Source organism: Camarhynchus parvulus, chromosome 20 (genome assembly GCF_901933205.1).
Source record: "Camarhynchus parvulus chromosome 20, STF_HiC, whole genome shotgun sequence".
Lineage (NCBI taxonomy): Eukaryota > Metazoa > Chordata > Aves > Passeriformes > Thraupidae > Camarhynchus > Camarhynchus parvulus.
The window spans coordinates 6698804-6720881 of record NC_044590.1 but is presented as its reverse complement, the minus strand read 5'-3'; the positions used below and the strand labels follow the sequence as shown (position 1 = coordinate 6720881).

At 42.7% G+C, this 22078-nt stretch overlaps 1 protein-coding gene across 2 annotated transcripts in view; it reads right to left on the bottom strand.

Moving 5' to 3' along the window:
* Window positions 1-22078, bottom strand: part of ZBTB46 (zinc finger and BTB domain containing 46) — a 47787-nt gene that overhangs the window by 4899 nt on the left and 20810 nt on the right. The window contains exons 6-9 of one of the 2 annotated variants that reach the window (XM_030963439.1): window positions 11218-11499; window positions 5169-5341; window positions 3979-4030; window positions 3597-3887 (exon numbers count right to left, since the gene is read on the bottom strand). In XM_030963439.1, coding sequence (XP_030819299.1) covers window positions 3597-3887; window positions 3979-4030; window positions 5169-5341; window positions 11218-11499 — 798 coding nt within the window. The remainder of the gene's footprint in view (window positions 1-3596; window positions 3888-3978; window positions 4031-5168; window positions 5342-11217; window positions 11500-22078) is intronic. The other variant, XM_030963440.1, reaches the window with a different exon arrangement.

The window sequence follows — 22078 nt, the reverse complement described above, 5'->3', positions numbered from 1 at the left end:
GACAGGCCACACACACCCTTGAAACAACCCTGTCACTATGGAGTGTAGACAAAGGTGAGCAAGCTGTAAACTGAGCTCGGGGAGTCGAGAGGGGACACAAACCCTCCTTCCTCCAGTCCTGCTCCACACCACACACACTGCAGAGACACAGAGCCACTGGGAAACACTGACTGGACATCCTCACAGCAACCAGATCATGGGAGCATGAAGAAAAAGGAGAGAAACCCAGAAACCCCCTACTCCTACATCACTGGGTTGTAGCTGATCCTGCTGTTCCCTCAGTGCCTGCTCCCCTTTCCTGCTCACCTCTCCCTTCCCTTCAGGGCTGAGCTGCTGCAAAGCTGAAAAGGCAACACCCAAGGCTGGGAGCATGAGCTGCACCCCCAGCAGGCTCCTCCCCAGCCACCTGCTTCCAACACATCCATGGATTCCCAACAGCCTACTCCTGACTCTGTCCAAGATCCCTCATGCCTGCATTCAGCTTAAATCACTCAAAACCAATATTTTCAGCTTCTGTATTTAAAAATACTCACAGAGCACTCTTTGCAGCTATAGTTTTATTGAAAACTATTTTTGCACCAAATAGCCACGTATTTAGTTTTGGTATCTACAGAAGGAAACACCTCAAAAACAGCAGCATGGTTAGAAAAAGAATTGCATATTGCAGTGTTAACATTTTCACAGTCCTGTAAAATATATGCCCCACAGTACATCTATTTAATGCACAAATACCAGCTTTGGTATGAGAATCATCCTTTGTATAAATGACAATATTTTATAGCAGCATTAAGTGTAGCAGCATTAAGGTCCTAAGAAATCATCTTTAACATGATCATCAAGGTGATAAACAGCAGCACCATGGGTAAAGAGCTCCTGGACACAGCACCAAGGAATGGAGAAGGAAATAGAAACAGTGACACAGTAAAAATCTGTGTCCTTAATGCCACTAAAATATTTATGGAAATGTGTGTTTTTAAATCCAACACAATAATGCTTGGGAAAAAATCTTTGGTATTGTCATCTCAAGTAACTTATTTCAATGAGGCTGTTAAAGGACACAGGACCCTACATCCCTGAGAGTAAAGGAAATGCACTAGTGATGCCTGATGGAGCTGCTCTGGATTACCTCTGTAAACTGTCATCTAGTAAATAATCACTGAAATACTCCATTCTTTGGGTTATTAGAAAGAACTCACAAACTTCAGGACAATTCTTGTCCACTTAATCCCCTTTATAGTTAAGGTTATAAATAGGAAGGTGCAATTTAACTGTCAGACTCACACCTCCCATCAGCTTCCTATGCCATTTCCTAACAGTAAAATCCTGCTTCTAGCACCTGTCCTACAAAAACCCAATAAAGCTCTGCCCTGTTATACCCTTCAGTTCTAACAATTTTAAAAACCTAGTCCTGATCCTGAAGGGAAGCACTGGAAATTCCCAGTGTTGAAGTCAGGAAGCACTCTGATGCACAGGCCAAGGAAAATACTAAAACCTCTATTAAAAAGAATTCCCCGTTGAATTAAATTCTAAAATACAAGAAAAATCAGCAAACATGAAAACTCATTTACTATTATTTTGTAATGAAACCTTTTAAAGCTTGCTGAAATTGCTTTTGCTGGCATCTTACTTTCCCAAGTCAGACAAATCCTTCCCTGCTGCTCCCAAATTTCCAGATAAGATTCATCAGGTTACAACTTTGTTTTCTGGCTCAGCTTTCTCCTTTCTCACTAGCTGATTATTTAAGAGCAAAATAAATCATGAGGCAATTACTCTGACATCTGTCACAAGGGAAGCTGACACTAAAAGCTGCACACACTCACAGACAGCCGAGATCTCCCATGCCAAAGATGTCAACGGGAACGAGAGCGGAAAAAATGAACCTGACTTTGCAAAAAGCATAACATCTAAACCCAAATGATTAAAGAGCACTACAGTGATTACATGGGAACTTATCCTCAGTTCTGAGTGCAGAATGCTCAAATGAAGGGTAAAAGCTAAGCCAAGCACGGAAACTCCAGCTTCCCAGCCCTGGCGTGGCCGGGAAGCTCCAACTCCCAGCAGGAACAGGTGGAGCAGAGCTCCTGTTCCTCCTCCACAAGCCCAGGGGCAGCAGGTCCTGGTGGGCTCTCACTCACCTTTCCACAGGAAAGGGTTGAGGAAGAAGCTCCTCACCAAGTCCACACTGTGCACAACTAAGTATTGCTCATTTTTTGTCCTCCTGAGATGTAACAGTATAATGAGAAAGAACTTCTCTGAAGAACTCCAGAGAACATTTGTGGAAGTTGGGGTTTTTTTCTCCTCAGCTGTCTCTCACACTGAGGAAAGAAACCCCACATGCTGACAAGCTGTGCTGCACACAGAGCAGCTGGGAAGCACTGCTCTTAATTATGCTACTTTCATTTCACAGTTACCATAATCTGGTTTTTTATGTAAATATATAGCAATAGACACAGAAGTATTTAATTTTTTAAAAAAATAAGTGAATTTCATAGAACGAAACAGGAATTACAGATTTCTACCCACCAGGAGCAGCCATTACTGATTCTGTATGCACACCCCAACTTACAATTAAATTTATGTGAAGCCTCCTTCCTCTGTTTCAACACCACCACACTCAGCCTGGCTAACTTAATTACAGTGTATAAACCAAAAGAGTCACAAAAATGCACAGAATCCCTGCAAACCACAGCCAAACTCCAGCATGTTATTCAAAAAAAAGCCCTGAAAGTACTGAAATACAGTATCAATAAAAGATGCAAGCACTGCAACAACTTTCAAGCCCAAGTAACATACCCTACTGGACATATGAACAAGCAGTATATTTTGTTCCTTTGAAAGATATAGAAAACCACTTTACAAACAGCAACCCCATGCTTCCACAGCTCCTAAGTTCACAGTGAAAATCCCTGGAATGCCCAAATAGTCTAATGGACAGAGCACTAGAGCAGAACTCAGAATTGAATTCTATTATTAATTCTATTGCTGGCACTTTCAACAACCTGAGGGATGTTATTTTCCAGAGGAATTGTAGGAAAACATTCCCATTTCTTTTATAAAGCACTTTGAGATCAACTGATAAGGCAGTTCATGGTAGTGTCAGAACACAGAACGAGCACTCCAATAAAACAGCCGAAGTGCCTGTTTTATGGACCCAAAAAAGTTATCTTTGCACAAAAATTGCCACAAGGCTGCAGTGACACAGCATCTGGAACCAGCATAGCACCAACTGATCACCTTTGGGGAGTCACTCTATGAAATTACACCTGTGGAACATTTATTTGTAGCACGAGAACCACGGCACAATTTGATTTTCCTAGCTCAAGGAAGCGTCTTGTATACAACAACAACAACAGCAGCTATGCATCCTCAGGATCCTGGCTTGGCCCTACACTGTCCAAAAGCTCCAGCCCAGACAGGTGGGCAGAGCCCAGGGAACACATTTTCAGGTGGCTACTGAGGCTCTTCTGGGTGCCGAAGCCCTTCCCACAGCAGAGACAGACCAAGGCGCGCTCGCTCGAGTGCAGACAGAAGGTGCCGCTTTAAGTCTGTCTTGTCCCGAAACAGCTTGGCACAGTGAGGACACTGCATCTTCTTACAGTGGCAGTGGATGGTCTTCTCGTGCCGCTCCATGTTGGATTTCAGGGTGAAGCTGGCGGGGCACTTGGAGCACTGGAAGCGGCCGAGCTGGCCAGCGGTGAGGCCGGGCTGGGAGCAGTCGAGCGGGAGCAGCATGGAGAAGGAGTGCTCGTGGATGTGCTCCTGCAGCTCCTCAGCACGCTGGAACACCCTCCTGCAGAAGCCACAGGTCAGCCTCTTGGCCAGGGCTGAGTCCAGGAAGGTCCCATCAGAAGTGATGTCTGTGTCTTCAGATCTTGGGAAACTGGAATCTGAAACAGGACCACGGGTACACACGCACGGATCAGCCTCTTCTGGTATAAAATAATGGAAGTTTAAAGGTGTATTTTTCTCTCTGCTTACCTGAGTCAGAGTTATCAAACTGCCAAAGTGCCAGCAATCTGTCAAAGGCTGCCTGCAAAGGAAAAGCACAGGGAAGTTAGGGCAGGCATTGACAAGAAGCTGTCCCGTAGGCAGAGCTGCCTTCATCCCTTCTCTAGGGGAGGCTCAGTCGTTTGACCTGACAGCTCAAAGTGCCTTTACAAAGCTTTCACTGCCAGAGCAGTGAACTGAGCCTTTATCTTGCCTCAAAACACCTTCTCATTTGGTGTTTTGAAGACAGTAATCAACATCTCTGTTTAAGACTTGGATAACTACTCAATTTCCAGTCTCACGAAACATCCGTAACTCCCACTCAGGGCAGTGGGAAATGCTGGACAGGATATTTTTAGCTGATACAACAGAACTGGAAAATTCTCCCTTAGCCCTCCACAGGTACTTTTCCTTTCCACACAGAGGAGCCTGCAGAACACAAACACCTTCTGCATAGCTCCCCTTCTGCAATGCCCTCTGGCACTGCTGATCCAAATTCTAAATAAAAGCTGATTTTATCTTTTTTTTTTTTATAAATCCTTTGCGATATGCCAGCATGTGGCAGATGGCAGCCCTGTATGAGGCAGAGGCGTGCTGCAGCCCCGGCAGGTCTGTGCAGACCAGCTCACTTTGCTCTACGGGGATGGCAAAGCAAAATCTGTTTTCCACCCGTTTGTTTAATAGAGTATAATTCAAAAATATTAAGAACAAGAAATGCTGCAGAAAGCTATGGATTTTAGGTCAAACTTCTGACTTCTATAATAGAGACAGCCAGCCCACTTCTGTCTGAATTTAGACAGTTACAAGAAACTCAAATGCCCAACACCAGAAGTGAGCAATGGGTAGCTGAGGTCTCATGCCACTATTACATGCTAGTGTGCAATGTTGTGCAAATGAAGGGATTCACAATAAAAAGGGCATTCATATTAAAAAAACCTGGAGGTTTTTGAACAGAAGTTCTGTTGAGGTAAGACAGAAAGACTAAAATTGGGACAGCATCAGTCCTGACCCTCAACAGACTTCTAGTTTTAAAACAACCTGTATTTTTTTTTAAAGCTTACAGATTAAAGTATAAGGTATTAGATCTTTCAAAATACTCCTAACTGGGGAAGATTTGATCAAACAGACACCTTTGCATTTCAAATTCTTTGTATTTTCCCCTTTCCCTCCCTCAATCTTACCTGGGTTGAGGAAGGCACCTCTCCTTTTATCCCAGTTTCTGGTGACATTTCACCAGAAGAGCAGATCCTGGGGGGGCTCTGAGTGGCAAGGTGTGCTGAAGGCAGCGGGGGAGATGGTGCTTCCACTTTGCCATCACTTTCACCCCTTGAAGGATTCGAGCTGGTGCCAGGCCCTGGGGAACACAGGAAACGAATCTCACCCACGTGAAGGAGCACCAGCTGGTGGCTTTAAAAACGGCCTCGCAAAGGCAGCGCCCCAGCACTCGCAGCTCATCTTCTGTCAGTGGGAGGGAATGCAGCAGGACAGGGATGCCAGGCTTTTGGTCTTTCTGGTTGATGGGTTGGTTGTTTTTTTTTAAACCAGCCTCCCCACCCAAATGTCTGTGTGTACTGGAGTGACATCGCAGGGCTCGGTCACTACAGAGTCCGTCGGGAGAAAGAAGCACAGTGCAGCACAAATGTCCACATTTCTCTTGGAGAAGCATCATTCTGAACACATACACTTCCACCTTTAAGGAAACTTCACACTTCATTCCGCTAACTTTCTTGAAGGTTTATGTCACAGGTTCAGATCTCAAGATCTGTCCGTGGTGGTTTATTTAATATCAGACTATCAGTACTTGATCTCAAAGTGCTTTACAAAAGATGGAAAAAAGGATTCCTGTCACTCTCTATTTAGCAAGGATGGAGGTTCAAATATTTGTACAAAACTGTTCAATTATACCTGACAGTCATTACAGTCTAAAAATCTCCCATAATTCAAAAGGAAAACATGCTGTGTCCAACCCTCGCCTACACTGTAGCAACAGCCAAATGGAAAACAATATTCCAGAAACTGCCCTGAGGATCAGTGGCAATGCTAAATACAAATAAAGACTGTGTCATCAATATCACTGTACATTATAAATTATTGTACAAACTTTAGCACATGCCTTGACTGAATATTGGAATGACATACTGAGCAGTTTGTTCTTTTTGAAATGCAAGGCGGCAAAACCAGAAGCAAATATGGCATAAAATAAACAAATTCATATTTAAAGCACTCTATGCCCTAAAGGCTTTTTCATTTCCAGCAAAAAAGAGTCTGATGGAAACCTTCAGGGATATAAAACCCCCACTTTTTAATGCAGCTACAAAAAACAAGTCACAGTTTACACTGTGTCCAAATACAATGCGCTGTGATCTGGGTGACAACAAAGCACTCAAGAGAAACCACACCAAGTTTCAAAATGTGAACAATCCCAAACCTTACTTTTTTATCAGCTATCAAAGGAAATTCTGCTCTTGTGCCACAAGCTGGATGTTTGATTTGCTTTCCTTTGCTTTGATGGCAGATCAATATCTTTCCCAGCTGAGTTAATGCTGCTCAGCTGGGATAACAATGCTCCAAGGTTTCCTTCAGGTGCTGTTCATCTCCTGCTGTTGTCATTTTAATGTAGGACAACAAAATGCCAGAAATGCAAGATAGGAAAAAATTCAGGGGAAAAAAGGAATTTGTCAGTATTTCCTGTTAGAAACTGCTACCAGGAATCCAGCTCTACAGGTCCATAGCAGAATTCCTGCCTAGACACACACAGGTTCTTTTTTTTTCTTTACCCCTGAACATCCCAAACTGATTCAAACTGCCCCAAAGGCATCTCTGGGTTACAATTCTTTGAACTAATGGTATTTTAGCACACAGTAAAGATAAAACAGTGGGACCTGGCTTGATGAATTCTTTATTAGCACCTTCCCAGAGTTTCACAGGTTCCCAAAAAACCTCTGCACTTAAAGCAAAAACTAAGGCTAATGAACAAGCAATGAAGTAAAGCACAGAGAAGCAATAGACTATCATCCAAGGTATACAAACACACAAAGATGTACAACACAACAAAGGTGAGTTTTCAAACAATAATCAGTATTTATTTGGTTTCAACAACTGCAAGTAACACAAGAAGAGAGAAACCCACATCAATGACCCACACTTTGTACACAAGAACACATATTTATGTCCATTCTGACTTGTATTGTGAGAAACCTTCTTCCCTCCTAAACTTGTACTAAAATGAATTTTAAGCAAAAGTATTTTAACTTCTAAATCAGAAATCAAAACCACTTTCCTTCAGTCAGCTCTGCACACAGAAAACGAAGCAAGGGTTTAGCAATATTTGCGTGATTACAGAATTCTTGTAACAGCTGGACAGTAAACTATTGTGGAAAAGAGAAAGGCAAAGTTATTATAGCTCATTTCAAATTGCATCCATTCTCCCCTAAATCTTCTTTTACCATGTACAAAAATTCCACACCAAACTGAATACCTTTAACTTCTTCCTGGGAAAGTTGACCACTGTGTAAAATGTATTTCTTAACATTCAGTGCAAGGATAAATTATTGGCTCCGATGAACCACTAACTAAAAATAACCTATTAGCTGGTTTGCCCAAAAGAAAAGGGCTCTGTGCGCCACATAATCACTTGGGCTGGAAGCTTCATAGGAATTGCTTCTATAAACAGTTTCAGATGCCACAGGGTAAACAGGAAAAGCCAAACTTAGACATATAAAAAAGCCTTCAAATGTGCTATTCTAAAATGTGGAAGTCACTCTTTAAGGGAGTCCTCCCCCTACAATGATCTGAAAATTTTTCTTTTTTTTTTTTAATGAGAAAACAAGGATGCAAACTAAACATCTCATTTTTTGATGAAAATTAAAATTCTCATTCTCTTGATTATACTTGGCAAAACCATCTCAAAACATATGACTGAAGCCTTTGAGACTTCTGGCTGTGTGATGTAACCATGTGGAACAATGCTACCAAAGTTCAGGCTCATAAATGAAATAAGACATGTTATTAAACCAAGGAGCTCTGCAGAGCAGCTCTGCTGGAGTGGAAATCACACAACAATCACCTGCTTTTGGAGAGAAACCAGGAAAACATGGCAAGACCAGGAAAACTCTCGCGATGTCTTTTCTGAAAGGCATCCCCAGCAACAACCCAGGCAGGTTCAGTAACCAAGAGTTCCCCAGACAGCCGCGGTGTTACCCATGAGTAACTCACACATTTTTTTCTGCAAAATCTGCGTGTTCCAGGTTTCTGAGCAGCATATGAACAACGTCAATCTTGATCACACATCATGAACATCAAACTCTCAGAGCCCTTCAGCTGCAGGTTATCTGGCAACTGTGCTACCCAAATGGCAAGGTATTTAAATTTTCCCTTCTGATTTTAAATGAGTTTGAACTGGTTAACTTCAGAAATTCACCATAGTGATACAACACCCACACACACACACATTCTGGGCTTCATTTTCCACCAGCAGAATGTCAAGTTCATACCTCATAAGATCAGATAATGAATTAGTTAAAAAGAACACGTGGTAAAATGAAAACCTTGGGATATCCTCTAATTTCTAAAACAGGAATAATTATGTGGAAGAGCAAGTGAAAACTTTTAATGTGTGCATTAACTTGTAGATTAATATCCCCTGTAGAAATGGCTCATCCAAATTTTAAACATGTTTAACACCCTCTTTGCATCTGTCCACCTCCATTAAGTCTTTTATCCTTCAGGAAAAAAAAAAATCAAAACAAAACCTGAATACTGCTCCTTCAGGCAGTTATGTACTGCAGTGCTTTCTAAGAGAAGATAATCCAGTGATAGCAGCCAAGATTAAAAAACACTTCACTTCTTTACAGTCAGAGAGACTGATCACTTATAATCCCTGAAATTAGTGCATTTCTTTTTAAACCAAGACAGATGAAAACTGCTGGGTTTGGTTGTCTTGTTAAATTCAGGCTTTTTCACTGTGCTCCTACCTACTCCCTCCTCCTTTTTTTTTTTTTAAATATAACACAGGACTTAAAATGACTCAACATCCTCAAATTGTTTTTGAAGAAAAATGTCAAAAACACCTACAAAGCCAGCACCAACCTAGACTGTGCTTTTACATCTCCACAATCTTCCTACCACTTGCTTCACTGTCATTTTATACACTGAAAATTCTCATCAGACTTGATGTTCTGTTGTATTCAGTAATGACCACTTAAAAGGGAATCTTATATCACAAGATCTTTTTCAAGTGATTAAAATAAATTGATACCTGTGAATCTGAATAAGATGAAAGAAAAATATGTCTCTTAACTCCTGGCTTCTATAAAAATCCTCTTACCAGGCCACAGCCACATCCCTGACTGCTGTGAGAGCTACAGACCAAGCAGAAAGTGTTCCTTTTGACTTGGGCATTTCACTTTGCTTCCATAAAGGTGAGATAATTGAAGCTCAGCTGAATGAAATTCGAGTAACAGTGAGAAGACTGGAAAATAAGGACCCTAAATACAGACTGGACAGGACCTCTGGGCCATGGCACCCCTCGGTGAGATATCAACTGCCCCCTTTTCTAAATGTATCAGGCTTTATTTTAAACCCAGTTGTCTCCTGCCTGCACCATGTCCATCCCCAAGCTCTGCTTCTCAGGTGGTTGGGCAATCTCTAATTTTTAACCTGGATTTATGACTGCTTCATACACATTTATCTTTATGTCAAGTGGTGCTTCAGTTTTTAAGTATAACTTAAAATCCTCCAACAAGGAGAAGGATGATGGATAGAGGGCAGCCTCGTCATTATTCCAATTTATCAAGACAGAAGATGAAATTGCTGATTTCACCTGTCAGGAGCCACAGACCCCAAGCCGTGGTGCATCCATCACCCACAGTCACACACCCATCCAGGCTCCCACCCCTCCCTGTGCCAGCTCAGGGCACCCTGCCACTGAACTGAGCCACATCTGTGCTGCTCCACTGCAACTGAGGGATTTTCAACCCTGGAGCCCAATCTGAACCATCGAAATCTGATTTAACTGCAGATCCTTCGGGAAGTGAGTCACTGTGAAAGAAACCAGAACACTGCACCAGCCATTCCCCATAAACATTTAAGCTACAGAATAAGGTACAGAAACTTCAAGGTTTTTTTAAAAAGATTTTTTTAAAAAACAATCCCATTGTTCAGACATGAGAAGTGAAAAGAGACACTAAGTCTGACATTGAATTGTGCAATGATTTCCCTTTGCCACACAACTCCAGGGGTCAGTTGGCCACTTGGATGGGGCTGGGAGCACCCTGGTCTAGTGGAAAGTGTCCCTGCCCATGGCAAGGGGCTGGAAAAAGATGATTTTCAAAGTCCCTTCCAACCCAAAGCATTCTGAAATTCTGTGATTCATTCTCTAATTCTATGACCATTAAAGTTATCTATCTTTTCCCATTGAGGAAACTGAAAGAAAATAGAATAACAGGTATCCTAAATGACCTTTCATTCTATTTACTTGGTCAGTTTTCTCAACATAGATAAACTTTTTCTTCTGGAAATTAACGTGTAATACTCATAAAACTGTTGCTTGCTCTCATTCTATTTCACAAATGATGTATCTTCTCAGAGCATTACTAAAATACAGCATTAATAATTTCTTTCTTTATGCACTAGAGAATTAGGCTGCAATGAAGAAAACACAAAAATATGCTGAAAAATCAGCTGTCCACACCTAATGGTTCACATCAGCTGTCTCCAACAGATCACCAGTAGGAAAACATTCATTTCCAGGCGCAAGTATAACAAAATCAATAGCTGCTCACTACTTGCAGGTCTAAAATTAAACTGCAAGAAGTAAAGATCATGCAATCTACAACATCCCAATTGTTCCCACAGACACAGGAGCAACCTTCAAGCTGTTCAACATCAATCAAGTTTGGATTCAAAACCTTTGCAATAATTCAAATACTTTGTATTTTGTTTGTAAGTACCATTGTGCAAACGAGCGAAACAGAAATCTGAGGGCAAGCGCTACAGGCTGAATATTTTCTTCTACGACTTCAGCAGTTAACAACAAAGTTGGATCAATATCAGACTAAAGTTCCCATATTTTACGGAAAGTGGGATTAAGCAGGATTTAAACCTGGATATAAACCCACCAGCAGCAACAAGCGAGGCGGTGACCTCTATTTTCTTCTCACTAAAGATTTCCCTTATAACAACACTAAAAAATAAAAAATATAGAAAAAGAATAGAAGAAGGCCAACTTACGGGAGAGCGAGTGGGTGCCTTTGGGGAGGTACTCGAAGAGCAGCGAGCTGTCCTCGCTCAGCATGTCGGCTTTCAGCGACAGCAAACTGTTCTTGCTCATCAGAGCCGCGCGCAGGTTGGCGACAGTGGCTGCCTGCAGCGCGTCCTCCTTGTCCGGAGTCAGGGGCTGCTGGATGTAGCTGGACTCCCCCGCCAGCAGCGCCTCCTCCACGTTGCCGTAGGGCTCCGGCCGCTCCACCCGGCTGTCCGAGCTGCTGGGCTCCGTCCCGGCCGCATCGGCGCCTGCAGCGGGGGAGATGCGGTCAGACACGGGGGGAACTGCGGCAGCGGCCCCACCGCGGGGCAGGAACACAGCCAGGAACGCAGCGACGCTTCTGCTGGCTTTGCTGTTCACGGGGGGTGCTGCCCTCACCCCCTTTTCCTGCCCTCATCCCCTTTCCTGCCCTCATCCCCCTTTTCCTGCCCTCACCCCCTTTTCCTGCCCTCATCCCCCTTTTCCTGCCCTCACCCCCTTTTCCTGCCCTCACCCCCTTCTCCTGCCCTCACCCCCTTTCCCATACGGTTCCCAGCACATATCACAGGATGGGTTTTATACAGAAATGTTACAGTTAAAAAAACCCCAAACTGATCAGCCACTTTACAACATGTAATTATAAAGAAACTGCATAAAAATATAACACATTAGTAACAAACACATCAATTACTGAACCCTTTTCCGTCCCCACACCCGGGGGTTCTGTTTTTCCAGTTCCTTCCCTCTGCCCCATCACCTGGGCTTCAGTTCAGTATCACACATTATGAAGACAGGGCAGGGGATGTGTAGAGTACGTGTATTTTACCCACAATCTGGATAAGACTACTTATTAATCTTAAACTAAGACTTCAGGATAGTTTGCTAGTACTGAAATTACATTCAAAGGTTGAAGTTGTGTTTTCTCCCTAATTTTACACTCCACTTAGCCCAAATTTTCACTCTTTGTTTCTTCCCCATGGTGAAGGTTTTGAGAAACTCAGTAATAAACAGCCTCTAATAGTGGGGTGCTGAGTATAAATCCCTTGGGGTCACTTCTCTGAAAAATACACAGCAACCATTGGTTCCCAGCATGTATCAAGGATGGGTTTTATACAGAAGTGTTACAGTTAAAAAAACCCCAAATTGATGAGCCACTTCACAACATGTAACTATAAAGAAACTGTATAAAAATATAACACATTAGTAACAAATATATCAATTACTGAACCCAAACAAAACCAAAAAAGCTATGATAAAATAAACTCCTTCCTGCAAAAACACAGTTTATTTTTGTATTTTTGGGAGGTCTAATCAAAAAGCCTCCTTTGTTTGAACTTTGACTCTCTTGTCAGCTTAAATAATTTATGTATTTTTGTGTAAAGGAAAACAACTCTCAGACTCCTCTCTATTCTTCACATGAAACAACAAAAAATTACACACAAAAAGAGCTGTTAGCCCATTTAAAAGTGCATAAAACAAATTGCAATTACCTACTCCACAATCTGCAGCAGCAAACACAGCTGACACACTCAAAGCCCAGCTGAGCACCTGGCAAACGGAGCTGAAGCTTCCCAACAAACTTATGCCTTTGTGACATTTCTCCTATCAGGGAGAAGGAAAAAACCCATATCCAAAGAGAAGGCACAGATAATGAGCTATCAGGTGGAGAAAGAAGCTGTTTTGCAGATCCTGAATATTTTATTGCCTCCTAGTTTAAAAGAGATTTAAATCTACTTAATGCAAGAGGGAACTATTAGAGCTCAAACCAGTGGTAGGACACTTACAAAATTAATACCTGCTGCTTCCACAAATTCACTTTGCACTCTTCAGGGCAAGGAATTCAGGTGTTGTCCACACACAGCACTGCAATAAACTCACTCCTGCACAGAAGCTCAGGAGAAGGGAGGAGGCAGAGCAGGACAAACCAGCCCTTGGTTTCCACAACTTCAAACCAGGGCAAGGCATTAATCTGCAGAGCCTTATTAAAAAATGCTAATGAGGACACTGGTACCGTGCCCACCTCCTGTAACCTGGAAAACAGCTGAAGGAAGATCATTATTTTTATCTCCATTTCACAGGTGGTGGCTGCCAGAGAAAGGTGTGGGGACTCGCTCAAGGTGCCCAGCCTGGGGAGCCAGGAGCAGCCAGCAAATTTCCCAGTCCCAGCTCAGGGCATGTCAGATTCCAGAACATGTTCAGATTGGTTTTACTAAGCTGCACTGTTCTGCCAGTACATCCTACTGCTAAAGTTGTTCCTTTAAAAAACAAACAGCCTCAAAGCAAACAAGAAGGAAAAAGCAATCGTAGGCAGAGTGCTCCCACACCCCAGAGAGGTAAGGAATGCCCAAAGCTGGGGGCTACAAACACAGTAGGAAGTTCATAAATGTGAACTACCAGAGATGCTCTCTGTTTAAAACAAGCCATTTTCCCTCCTCCATCTGTGTTTTGCTTGTATAATTTCATATTATCAGTTTTATTAAATCTTAGCCAAGCAGAAGAATTGAAATGCTTTGAATTTTTATGTATTTTGTCATCCCTCCGTTAGGGGCTCACAGGATATCCACTTTTCTAGATGATAATGAAGGTTTTTTAAAAACAAGCCAGCATGCCTACGTAAAGGAAAACTACAAGACAGTAAGAACCAGCAGCTGTTACAAAAAATGAAGGAAGCAAATGAAACTTTAGCCCATTAAACTGGTAAGGTAGCAGAGCTTCATCACATCAAAGCCACAATAATACCCCTGTCCCACTGCCTGCATGGGGAATCACAGCACATAACTCAGGCCACAAAGGGTGTTTGCCCACAAAACTGCATTCCCAAATAACCAGGCAGGCAGGGAATCACCTTGTGCTTTCTGCACTCCTTTTCAGAGCCTGTTACAGCTGCTGATTGACAGTTGCCAGAATCGGCTGCTGCCCGCTGCACATAAACACTAATTGCTAAAGCACACGCAGATTAATTGTAACCACAACAAGACATTAAATGTTCCTCAAAAGCCAAGATTAGAGACAGACAGTGAAATAGATGCTTCAGAGCTTCCAGTATTTATAGCTGATGTAATCTAATCAAACACACATTATGGCAAAATAAATATCCACTTAGTCACATAAGTACTAAAATACTCTCAGCACACCAAAACCCAAAAAAATGCACCAAGTTCCTCTCCACAGTGCCTCCAAAACCACTTCTCTTTTCTCTAGAATGCAGCTCCTTTTAACAAGATTTAGCCAAAGAATTATATGAATCAAAAGCATCCGTCACTTCCCAGTAATCCAAACTGTTTACTACAGAGCCTCAGCCCCATGTAAACCAGGCTTTAGTCAATGAGCTTCCATTCTGCAATTATTCACTGCCACGGGCCCAGAGCTCCATCCCAGCCCTCCAGAGCTCGTTTTTCACCCTGCTGGGACAGCCCAGTGACTGCAGGGCTGCACACACAGGAAATCCCGAGCTAAACTCGGGATTAATGCTGCTCGAAAACTGAGCTCATTAGTCTCTTTAGCAAATCATTATTTTGCAGTTATTCTATTACACCAGCCTGCTTTCCAAAACACAGAAGCTTTAGAAAAGCTTTCTTAAATTTGTTGACTTGGATGAATATTTTATTGTTAGCTTTTATTGTCAAATAAAACACAGAGCCTATTTTTTGACAATTTTGGCCCCGGTACTTCCATACAATCCTGAAAACAGTAAAGTTCTTACCTACACATGAAGCATCACCTAATAGGTATACAAGGACTGCAAGCACCTTCTCCCAGAGGTCACCCATCCCAACTGAGCTCAAAACACACTTCATTCCCAGCCACACAGACCAGGCAGGCTTTAACAGATCCATGAAGAGGAATAAACCTCGCACCAGGACAACAGGAGCAGTAAAATATTCCCAACATACCCAGGGTGGCTACTGTGTGAGCTCTGGAAGTCCTATACATCGAGCTCCTGTCACAAACCCAGGAATGGGAAAAGCAAGTTGCACCAGTCACAAAAAATCAAGCACTACAGACATCTGTCAGCCCCTTGGAAAGGGCTATGGCACAAATCAAAGTAATGCAATGTACTAAAAGTATCCAAATGTTAATGTGATAATTTATTTTCAAAGATCTAGGAAGAAGCTGACAGTAAAAAGCATTAAACCTAGTCCAACAGCTGAACAAAACACACATGCCATCCCAGAAACAGCAAGGAAAGGCTCCATTTTAAAGACTCCATTTACTACCTTAATTAATTACTTTAGTACACAAACCAATTTTTTCTCTTGTATTTCTTCTCCCTGCTTTTGTCATTTTTCCTCATTACAGCTTCAACTCAGCTGTTACCAAAGTACCTCCTCAGCGTCTGCTTCTCTCACACCACTTATTCCTTGTTTGTACTGTGTTTTAACCTTCTCAGTAAACCCCCAGTGGGGTTTCCCAGACTCCCAATGCTATTATTCTCTTTCATAGTTCTTTTTTTTTAAATTATTTTTTCCTCTTTTCATCCTTTATTCCTGCTCTCTCACGTAGACAATTGAACACCTAGAAATCAGGAGCTGGAGAACTAAACCCATGAGAAGGGAGAAAGGAGTGAATAAAAGCCATACAAGGTTTCATCTGCTGCTGGAAAACTCAAAGTAGAAACAAGCTTTATTCCCAAGAACTAAAGGCAACGTTTTGCAAGGTGTCTCTCTCTCTCAATATTGCTCTTTTCATTACAGTCTGGAGGTAAGAGGGGATCAGAAATCTGTCATCTCCTCCTCACAGCCCCGTTCAGGGTGGCAGGAGCACAAAGCAGGGATGTGGTGGCCCCAGTCTCTGGGGTTGTGTGACACAGGTGACCCCCAGCAGTGAGGGGGAGCCAGCCACAGGCACAGGAGTCCTTCAAAGGAGAGCAACAGCACCTCACCTACCATTTATAGAGCTTTAAAGCAGCTCCTGTGTGTTTCTCCACCCGCCTGGCAAATTTCAGGAACCTTTGAGGAGCCCTCCTAAGCTGCACTGGAGTGCAGGGGTGGTTCATGAGCACACCTTCCTCAGCTGGAGTCTCACCCCTCAGCACCTGGAGTAAACTCCCTGCAAGTCCCACAGCCCCCAAAGACACTGGCAATTCAAGGTACCTGCCACAAAAAGCTCCTGAGCCTTTCCTGTAGCTCACCCCACCTGCAAAATTAGGGTGGAAAGGTGAACTGAAGGGCAGACACCTCTGGGGACAGGAGTCCTGCTGTCAGCAAGGCAAGAACTCAGGGAAGTCCAGTCTGGAGAGAGGAGCAGCTGGACCTAATCTGAAGCAGCATCACCATCAGACAGGGGAGTGAGAAGTCATCCTGACCTAGGGCAGCATGACTGCTCTGTCACCTGGAGTCATCTTTAAGAACTGTAAAATAAATTAGGTTGAAAGTGACTTCAGAGCTATTTTAGAGTAAGATTCCAGTGGCTTGTACAGCCCAGTTGTGAATATAAGCAGGGAAGCCAGAGTACCACTTCCCCAGGTCCTTCCTCCACCTTCTGACCACTTTGTGAAGAATCTCCTCCTTCCATCCTGTGAGAATCTCCCTTCCTGTAACCCATCCATTACCTCTCACCCTTTCTCAACCCATATCTGAGAAGAGTCTGCCCCTGGATAATCCACCTACCCCCTTTCTCTTCTCCAAGATGTTAAACCAAGCTGTCTCAGCCTCTCCTCACACACATCATCTTGATGGCCTCAGCTGCTCTTGCTCAAGCTTGTCAAAGTCTTTCTTGGCCTGGAGATGCCCAAAGTGGATCCTGAACTCCAAATGCTGTTCCTAAGGCAGGCAGCCAGCCTTCCCTGGCTGTGAGGGCACACAGGCTCCTCCTCAGCTCCTTACTCACCAGGAGACATTTTCTGCAAAGCTGCTTTTCTCTCCTTGGCTGCCAACCCAGACTGCTGCACAGGGTTATCCTGTGCCACATGCAGGACTTCACACTTGTCTTGGTGGAACTGCTGCTGTGCCTGGCACCGCTGCCTTCCAGCCAATCATCCCTCCCAGCCTGGTGCCATCCAACATCCCACCACACAGTTGCTAATGAACAAAGTCAACAACATCAGGCCTGGAAGCAGCCTGGATGGATGTGGGCATCACACTTCCCGGGGCAGATGTTTTGGATCTCCTGCACATAGCTGGATAATTTTTAGTGTGATGGAAAACATTTTTTTTTCTGTTTACAAGCAGAAAGGGAAGAGATCCCAGCATCAGCAACTTCTCCCATGCCAAATTCCAGCACCCTCCCCTGCTACTCCCTCAGTGGCACCAAAACCACACATATAGTTGCGATTGAACTTGAGACAGGAACTAATACGTTAAAAATAAATTGATTTATTTTAAAAAAGTTATATTTAAATGCAGTTCCCCTATCTGGTTCTCTACGTGGTCACACAGAGATTTTCACCGGAACAACTGCAGGAGAGCGTGGGGGTGCAATTCAGTACCAAAGGAAAGTCGGAGCCACTAAAGCCACTTAAACTCAGCTTTTGTTTCAGGCACACTGACAAAATGTGACCCAAAAAAACTTAGGTGAAATAAAAGACTTAATTTTCTGAGGTTCTTCAACCTATCTGGGTCAAGTATCTGCCTGACAGTTGATTTAATCTAGAATTCCAGGGATGATGTTTCTTGTGTAAGTTTAGGAAGGTTTGGCTTGATCTCCTTCTGTACAAAAGGCAATTAATTTTTAAACTCTCAGGGAAAAAAAAAAAAAGAAAAAATAGCTTTCATTTCATAGTGTGGTTTTTGATTGGGAATTAAAAAAAATTTAAAAAGCACACAGGCTGGCAGAAAAATGACAATCTTTTACCAGCTGCTAAAAATATCCTTGAAGTTTGTATTTCAGTTCCCTCCTCCTTTCTAACAGAAGTCTTCCAAAAGTGTTTCACAACTCACTATTTGTTAAGCAAACCCCAGCGTTGTCACCCACTGCAATATTTACATGGGTAAGTGATGCCATGAGCTATATTGGGTTTGATTTGCACTATTTTACAACCATAACAGCAGACATGTGGATACAATAAATGTGCACAGCATTCAGAATCAGCTCCAATTTCCTCGAGCAGGAAACAATCAAGCAAACATAGATATTTAACCACAACACATATGATCATTAAAAACTCTATGTTGAAGGCTGTGAATTCTTAAGTGAATCTTTATGGAATCTTGGTCTCCTTCAGGCTGTGCTTTCCCAACCTTCTTCTTTCAGGTTTGAGCCCTACCACAGCTTCTCCACCATGACTCAAAGCAGGGTGACCTGAGACTGTCAGGATTTGAGTTCTGAAAAGCTCTGTCCTGCAGGAAAGTGCCAATTTTCAGTGCTGGTCCTGTTTCTGGAGGGCTCAGCAGGAGCCCATGCCAGCTGAGGCTTCAGTATAATTTTCAATATAATTCAATATATAATTTTCCAGCCTACAGCTATAGGATGTTCACTCTCTGTGTTTTACCAACAGAAACATTCTCCTCACCAGCTCTAGAACACTACTGCTAAAATAAACCAGCCTTGTTCTACACAAATATGACCTGGTTTTATGTTGCTATTCCTGCAGCATGTTCCAAGCACAAGTGTATCCCCATCTTTGTCTTCCTCAAAACAGTAATCAGTGTACAAATAACTGGAAAATTCCCTCTACTCCTCCAGGTACCTGGAAAAAAATAATCAATTTTCATCTCTTTCCCGTAATATTTGTTTTTCTACCATTGAATCAACTTGTGCAAACACTTTCCTGTGGCCAGCAAAAGGAGCTCCTGGCCCAAACCCTGCTGCTTGTTGCTGCTCCCCCACCTCCTGTCAGTGACCTCAACTCAACTGTTCCTTGGGCTACAGAGCAAACCTGGCCAACTGCTGATCTTCCTAAAAAAGACAGAACTGAACAAATCCAAAAGAGAGAGAAATGGTTAAAATGGGTGAGTTAATTGTTCTAGAAACTATTCTAAAGTGGGATAATAAAGTATCCTCGCAGGAGCAGGAATGACTGGGCAATGCAGAAGTACCTTAAGCCACTCTTGTTTCTCCAAAATATGCTGAGAATTGTAGAGTAACTTGAGACTATCACTTTAACAGTACTGCAAGCTTAACTTCTTTTTCCAAGTCTCTTAATTCAGGCAATAAAAGGAGTGACACTATTCCCTGCTGCTCCTCAGGACAGAGGCAGAGACAAACACGAAGGGACAGAAATAAAACATTCAAGTACCACATTAAATATGAATATTAGTGCTCGTGATATGACAGAATGCTGAGTTATAAACTCTGAAAATCCTCAGAACAAATATTTACCTTTAGAAACAAGTGCCTTGAAAAAAAAAAAAAAGAAGAAAGAATAAAAAATTAATCAGAGACCAGTACAGAAAAGCTTGGGTTTGATTCCCAGACACTGCATTTTAAGAATTAATTCCTACTACATTTTAATGCAAAAGCAGCACGGCAAATAAGGAAATTAAAGTCTTGAACAGGGCTGACTGCAAAGTAGGAATAGAATTTATGTTAAAATACTAAAAGCTTCTTGATTTCTCACTCATAATTTCAAAGTAAAGAACCAAAAAGGGGGTAAAAGATTTTTGAAAAGTTGAGATCGCCCTAAATAAGAGCACAAGGAATACATAAAATAGTGAGAAGGGCACTCGAGAGAGGGGAAATGCCTCTGATCTCTGGAGTTCAAGCAGATTAACAGAATCAGAACTGCTACCAGGGGGAGGACGAAGAGGAGGAGGAGGGCTTGGGAGCCTGGGGAAAATGGAATGCAGGGTGGGGAAAGGAAACAGACACTGAGCATTGAGCTAAAGCTGGTTTAGGGTGGAACCATTTTAAAGCCAGGGTGTAGCCAGGGAGTAAGTGTGTCTGGGTTTAAAGCAATGATTTTAGTTTCCAAACTTGAAAATAACCTGACCTAACCCCTTCAATAACAGAAACTCCAAAGTTACTCCTGCAAAGATTGTATCCTAATAGCTGCATTAGTGATACAGAGACCTGAATTATTCACTGAGCACCCTCTGCAAAATTCTCAGTGTGGACACAGATCAGTGGTGTTGGGGGTCAGGGTTTTTTTTTTTCCTTTGGTTTTGCATTTTGAGGCAACTCTCAGCCACCTCCACACAGCTGCAGGCACACCAAGAGTTCCAGAGAGGGTCCAGAAACCTGGGCAGCTCCTAAGCCCAAGGAATGCAGGCTAAGCCGATTTTGGGCTAAGAAAGAATTCAGGGGGTGGCACAAGAGCACAGAGCTGTAACCCCTCCATGCCTGGCTGCATCACTATCAAAATATCTCCCCAGCAAAACCCCCTCAATTGTAGCAAAGATTTTAACACCTTGCACCATAACTGCAATGTCATGGCTGTAAAAGAAGGTGGGAAAATGCAGTAATTAACTTAATTTTCTAAGTGGCAGGCAATTTGCAGTTTACTATTACCTACCCTCAAAAATACTCCAACACCTTTCCAATAAGCTGTTTTAATCCAAAACATCTATCCTGCTTAAAAAGTGATCTTTCCAAAATGAGGCATAAAAAAGGTCTAAGTAAAAAACGAAAAGCAGGAAATTATTAAAAGTTGAGCCTGTGTTGGTTTTTAGGATATCAGACATTCATCTGACAACTGAAATTTTAGCCAGCCCACTTCTCAGTCAAGGCTGTAAAACACCTGAATTTTTCCCATTGCAACCAGGACTCAGACCATGGCAGGTAGACTGGAGACCCCCTCTCTTCAGAACAAAATCCATTTAAAGGAAGAGTAACTGCCTACATTCTGTCCCAGTGACTTTTCTGGCTGGATTATTTCAACACTGCCCACTTCCAAAACTTCTCTAAGCATCTCCTTCAATACATTCAATTTTTTCTTGTAGAACAAAGCAAAAACCTTTAGGAGTTCCTTAAACACCTGAATCCTGAGTACCAACACCACACTCATCTTTTCTCCCCTTTCTCATTTTGCAAAATCTGGATTCCTCTAGTTGGACCAATACGCTTTGCCAAATACCACAACAGGAACAGGGGAATTTTCAGGGGAATTACTTATTTAATAATGACTTGCAAATATGAATCAAGGGAAGAACTGAAGATTTGCTGATAAAGGGACAGAGTGACAGGAAGCCCAGTAGCTTGCTGAGAAAAAAACCAACTTTGTTTCAAGAATAAAATCATCCTGTACTAAGGCAATCCATACATTCACCTGCCTGTACTCAGGTCCAGAGACCTCACCTGCAGAAACTTCATTGAGTTCATCTGGAATGAGCTCTTCCTTGCCTGCCTTTGAAACCTTTTGCAATGTAAGCTCCCTATGTGATCCAACTGTTCAGCATCTGTGCTCCCCAACAGCTCCTGTAATCATAATTTGCTCTCTGGAAACCAGGACAGAAAAAGGGATGGGCAATGTTGAGGACAGCAGCTGTCTCCAGGCTTCCTGGGGAGCAGAGCTCCTGCAGCAGCACTGCAGCCACACGTGTGGCATTGGAAAAGCAGCAACTGCAACAGCTCCTCACCAGGAGGGAGGAAACTTGTGCATAATTAAAGATTTTGATGGGGAAAACGTTAAAGGAACTGCGAGCTCTGCAAAGTCAGGAGGATACAGCAAAGTCCTGCTTGTCCTTCCCATGGAGGTCACTAGTCTGGGCTTACTCAAGTCCTGAACTCTTTTTAACAGAACACAGCAATTCCAATGCATGTGTTAAAGGAAAGAAAAGAGTTCCCAAACTGTGGTGCCTTTAGAAAGGGCTGCTCTGTTTTTAAAATAATTAGCTTCATTTCACAGTCAATTGGCACACAGAAATTCACTTGCAGCTTTTGGGTGCAAACACTCAGAAGATGTGTGGGAGTATTTCCTTGGAAATAAATTCCTGAATCATAACTACCATGCTTGAACTAACACATTAATAA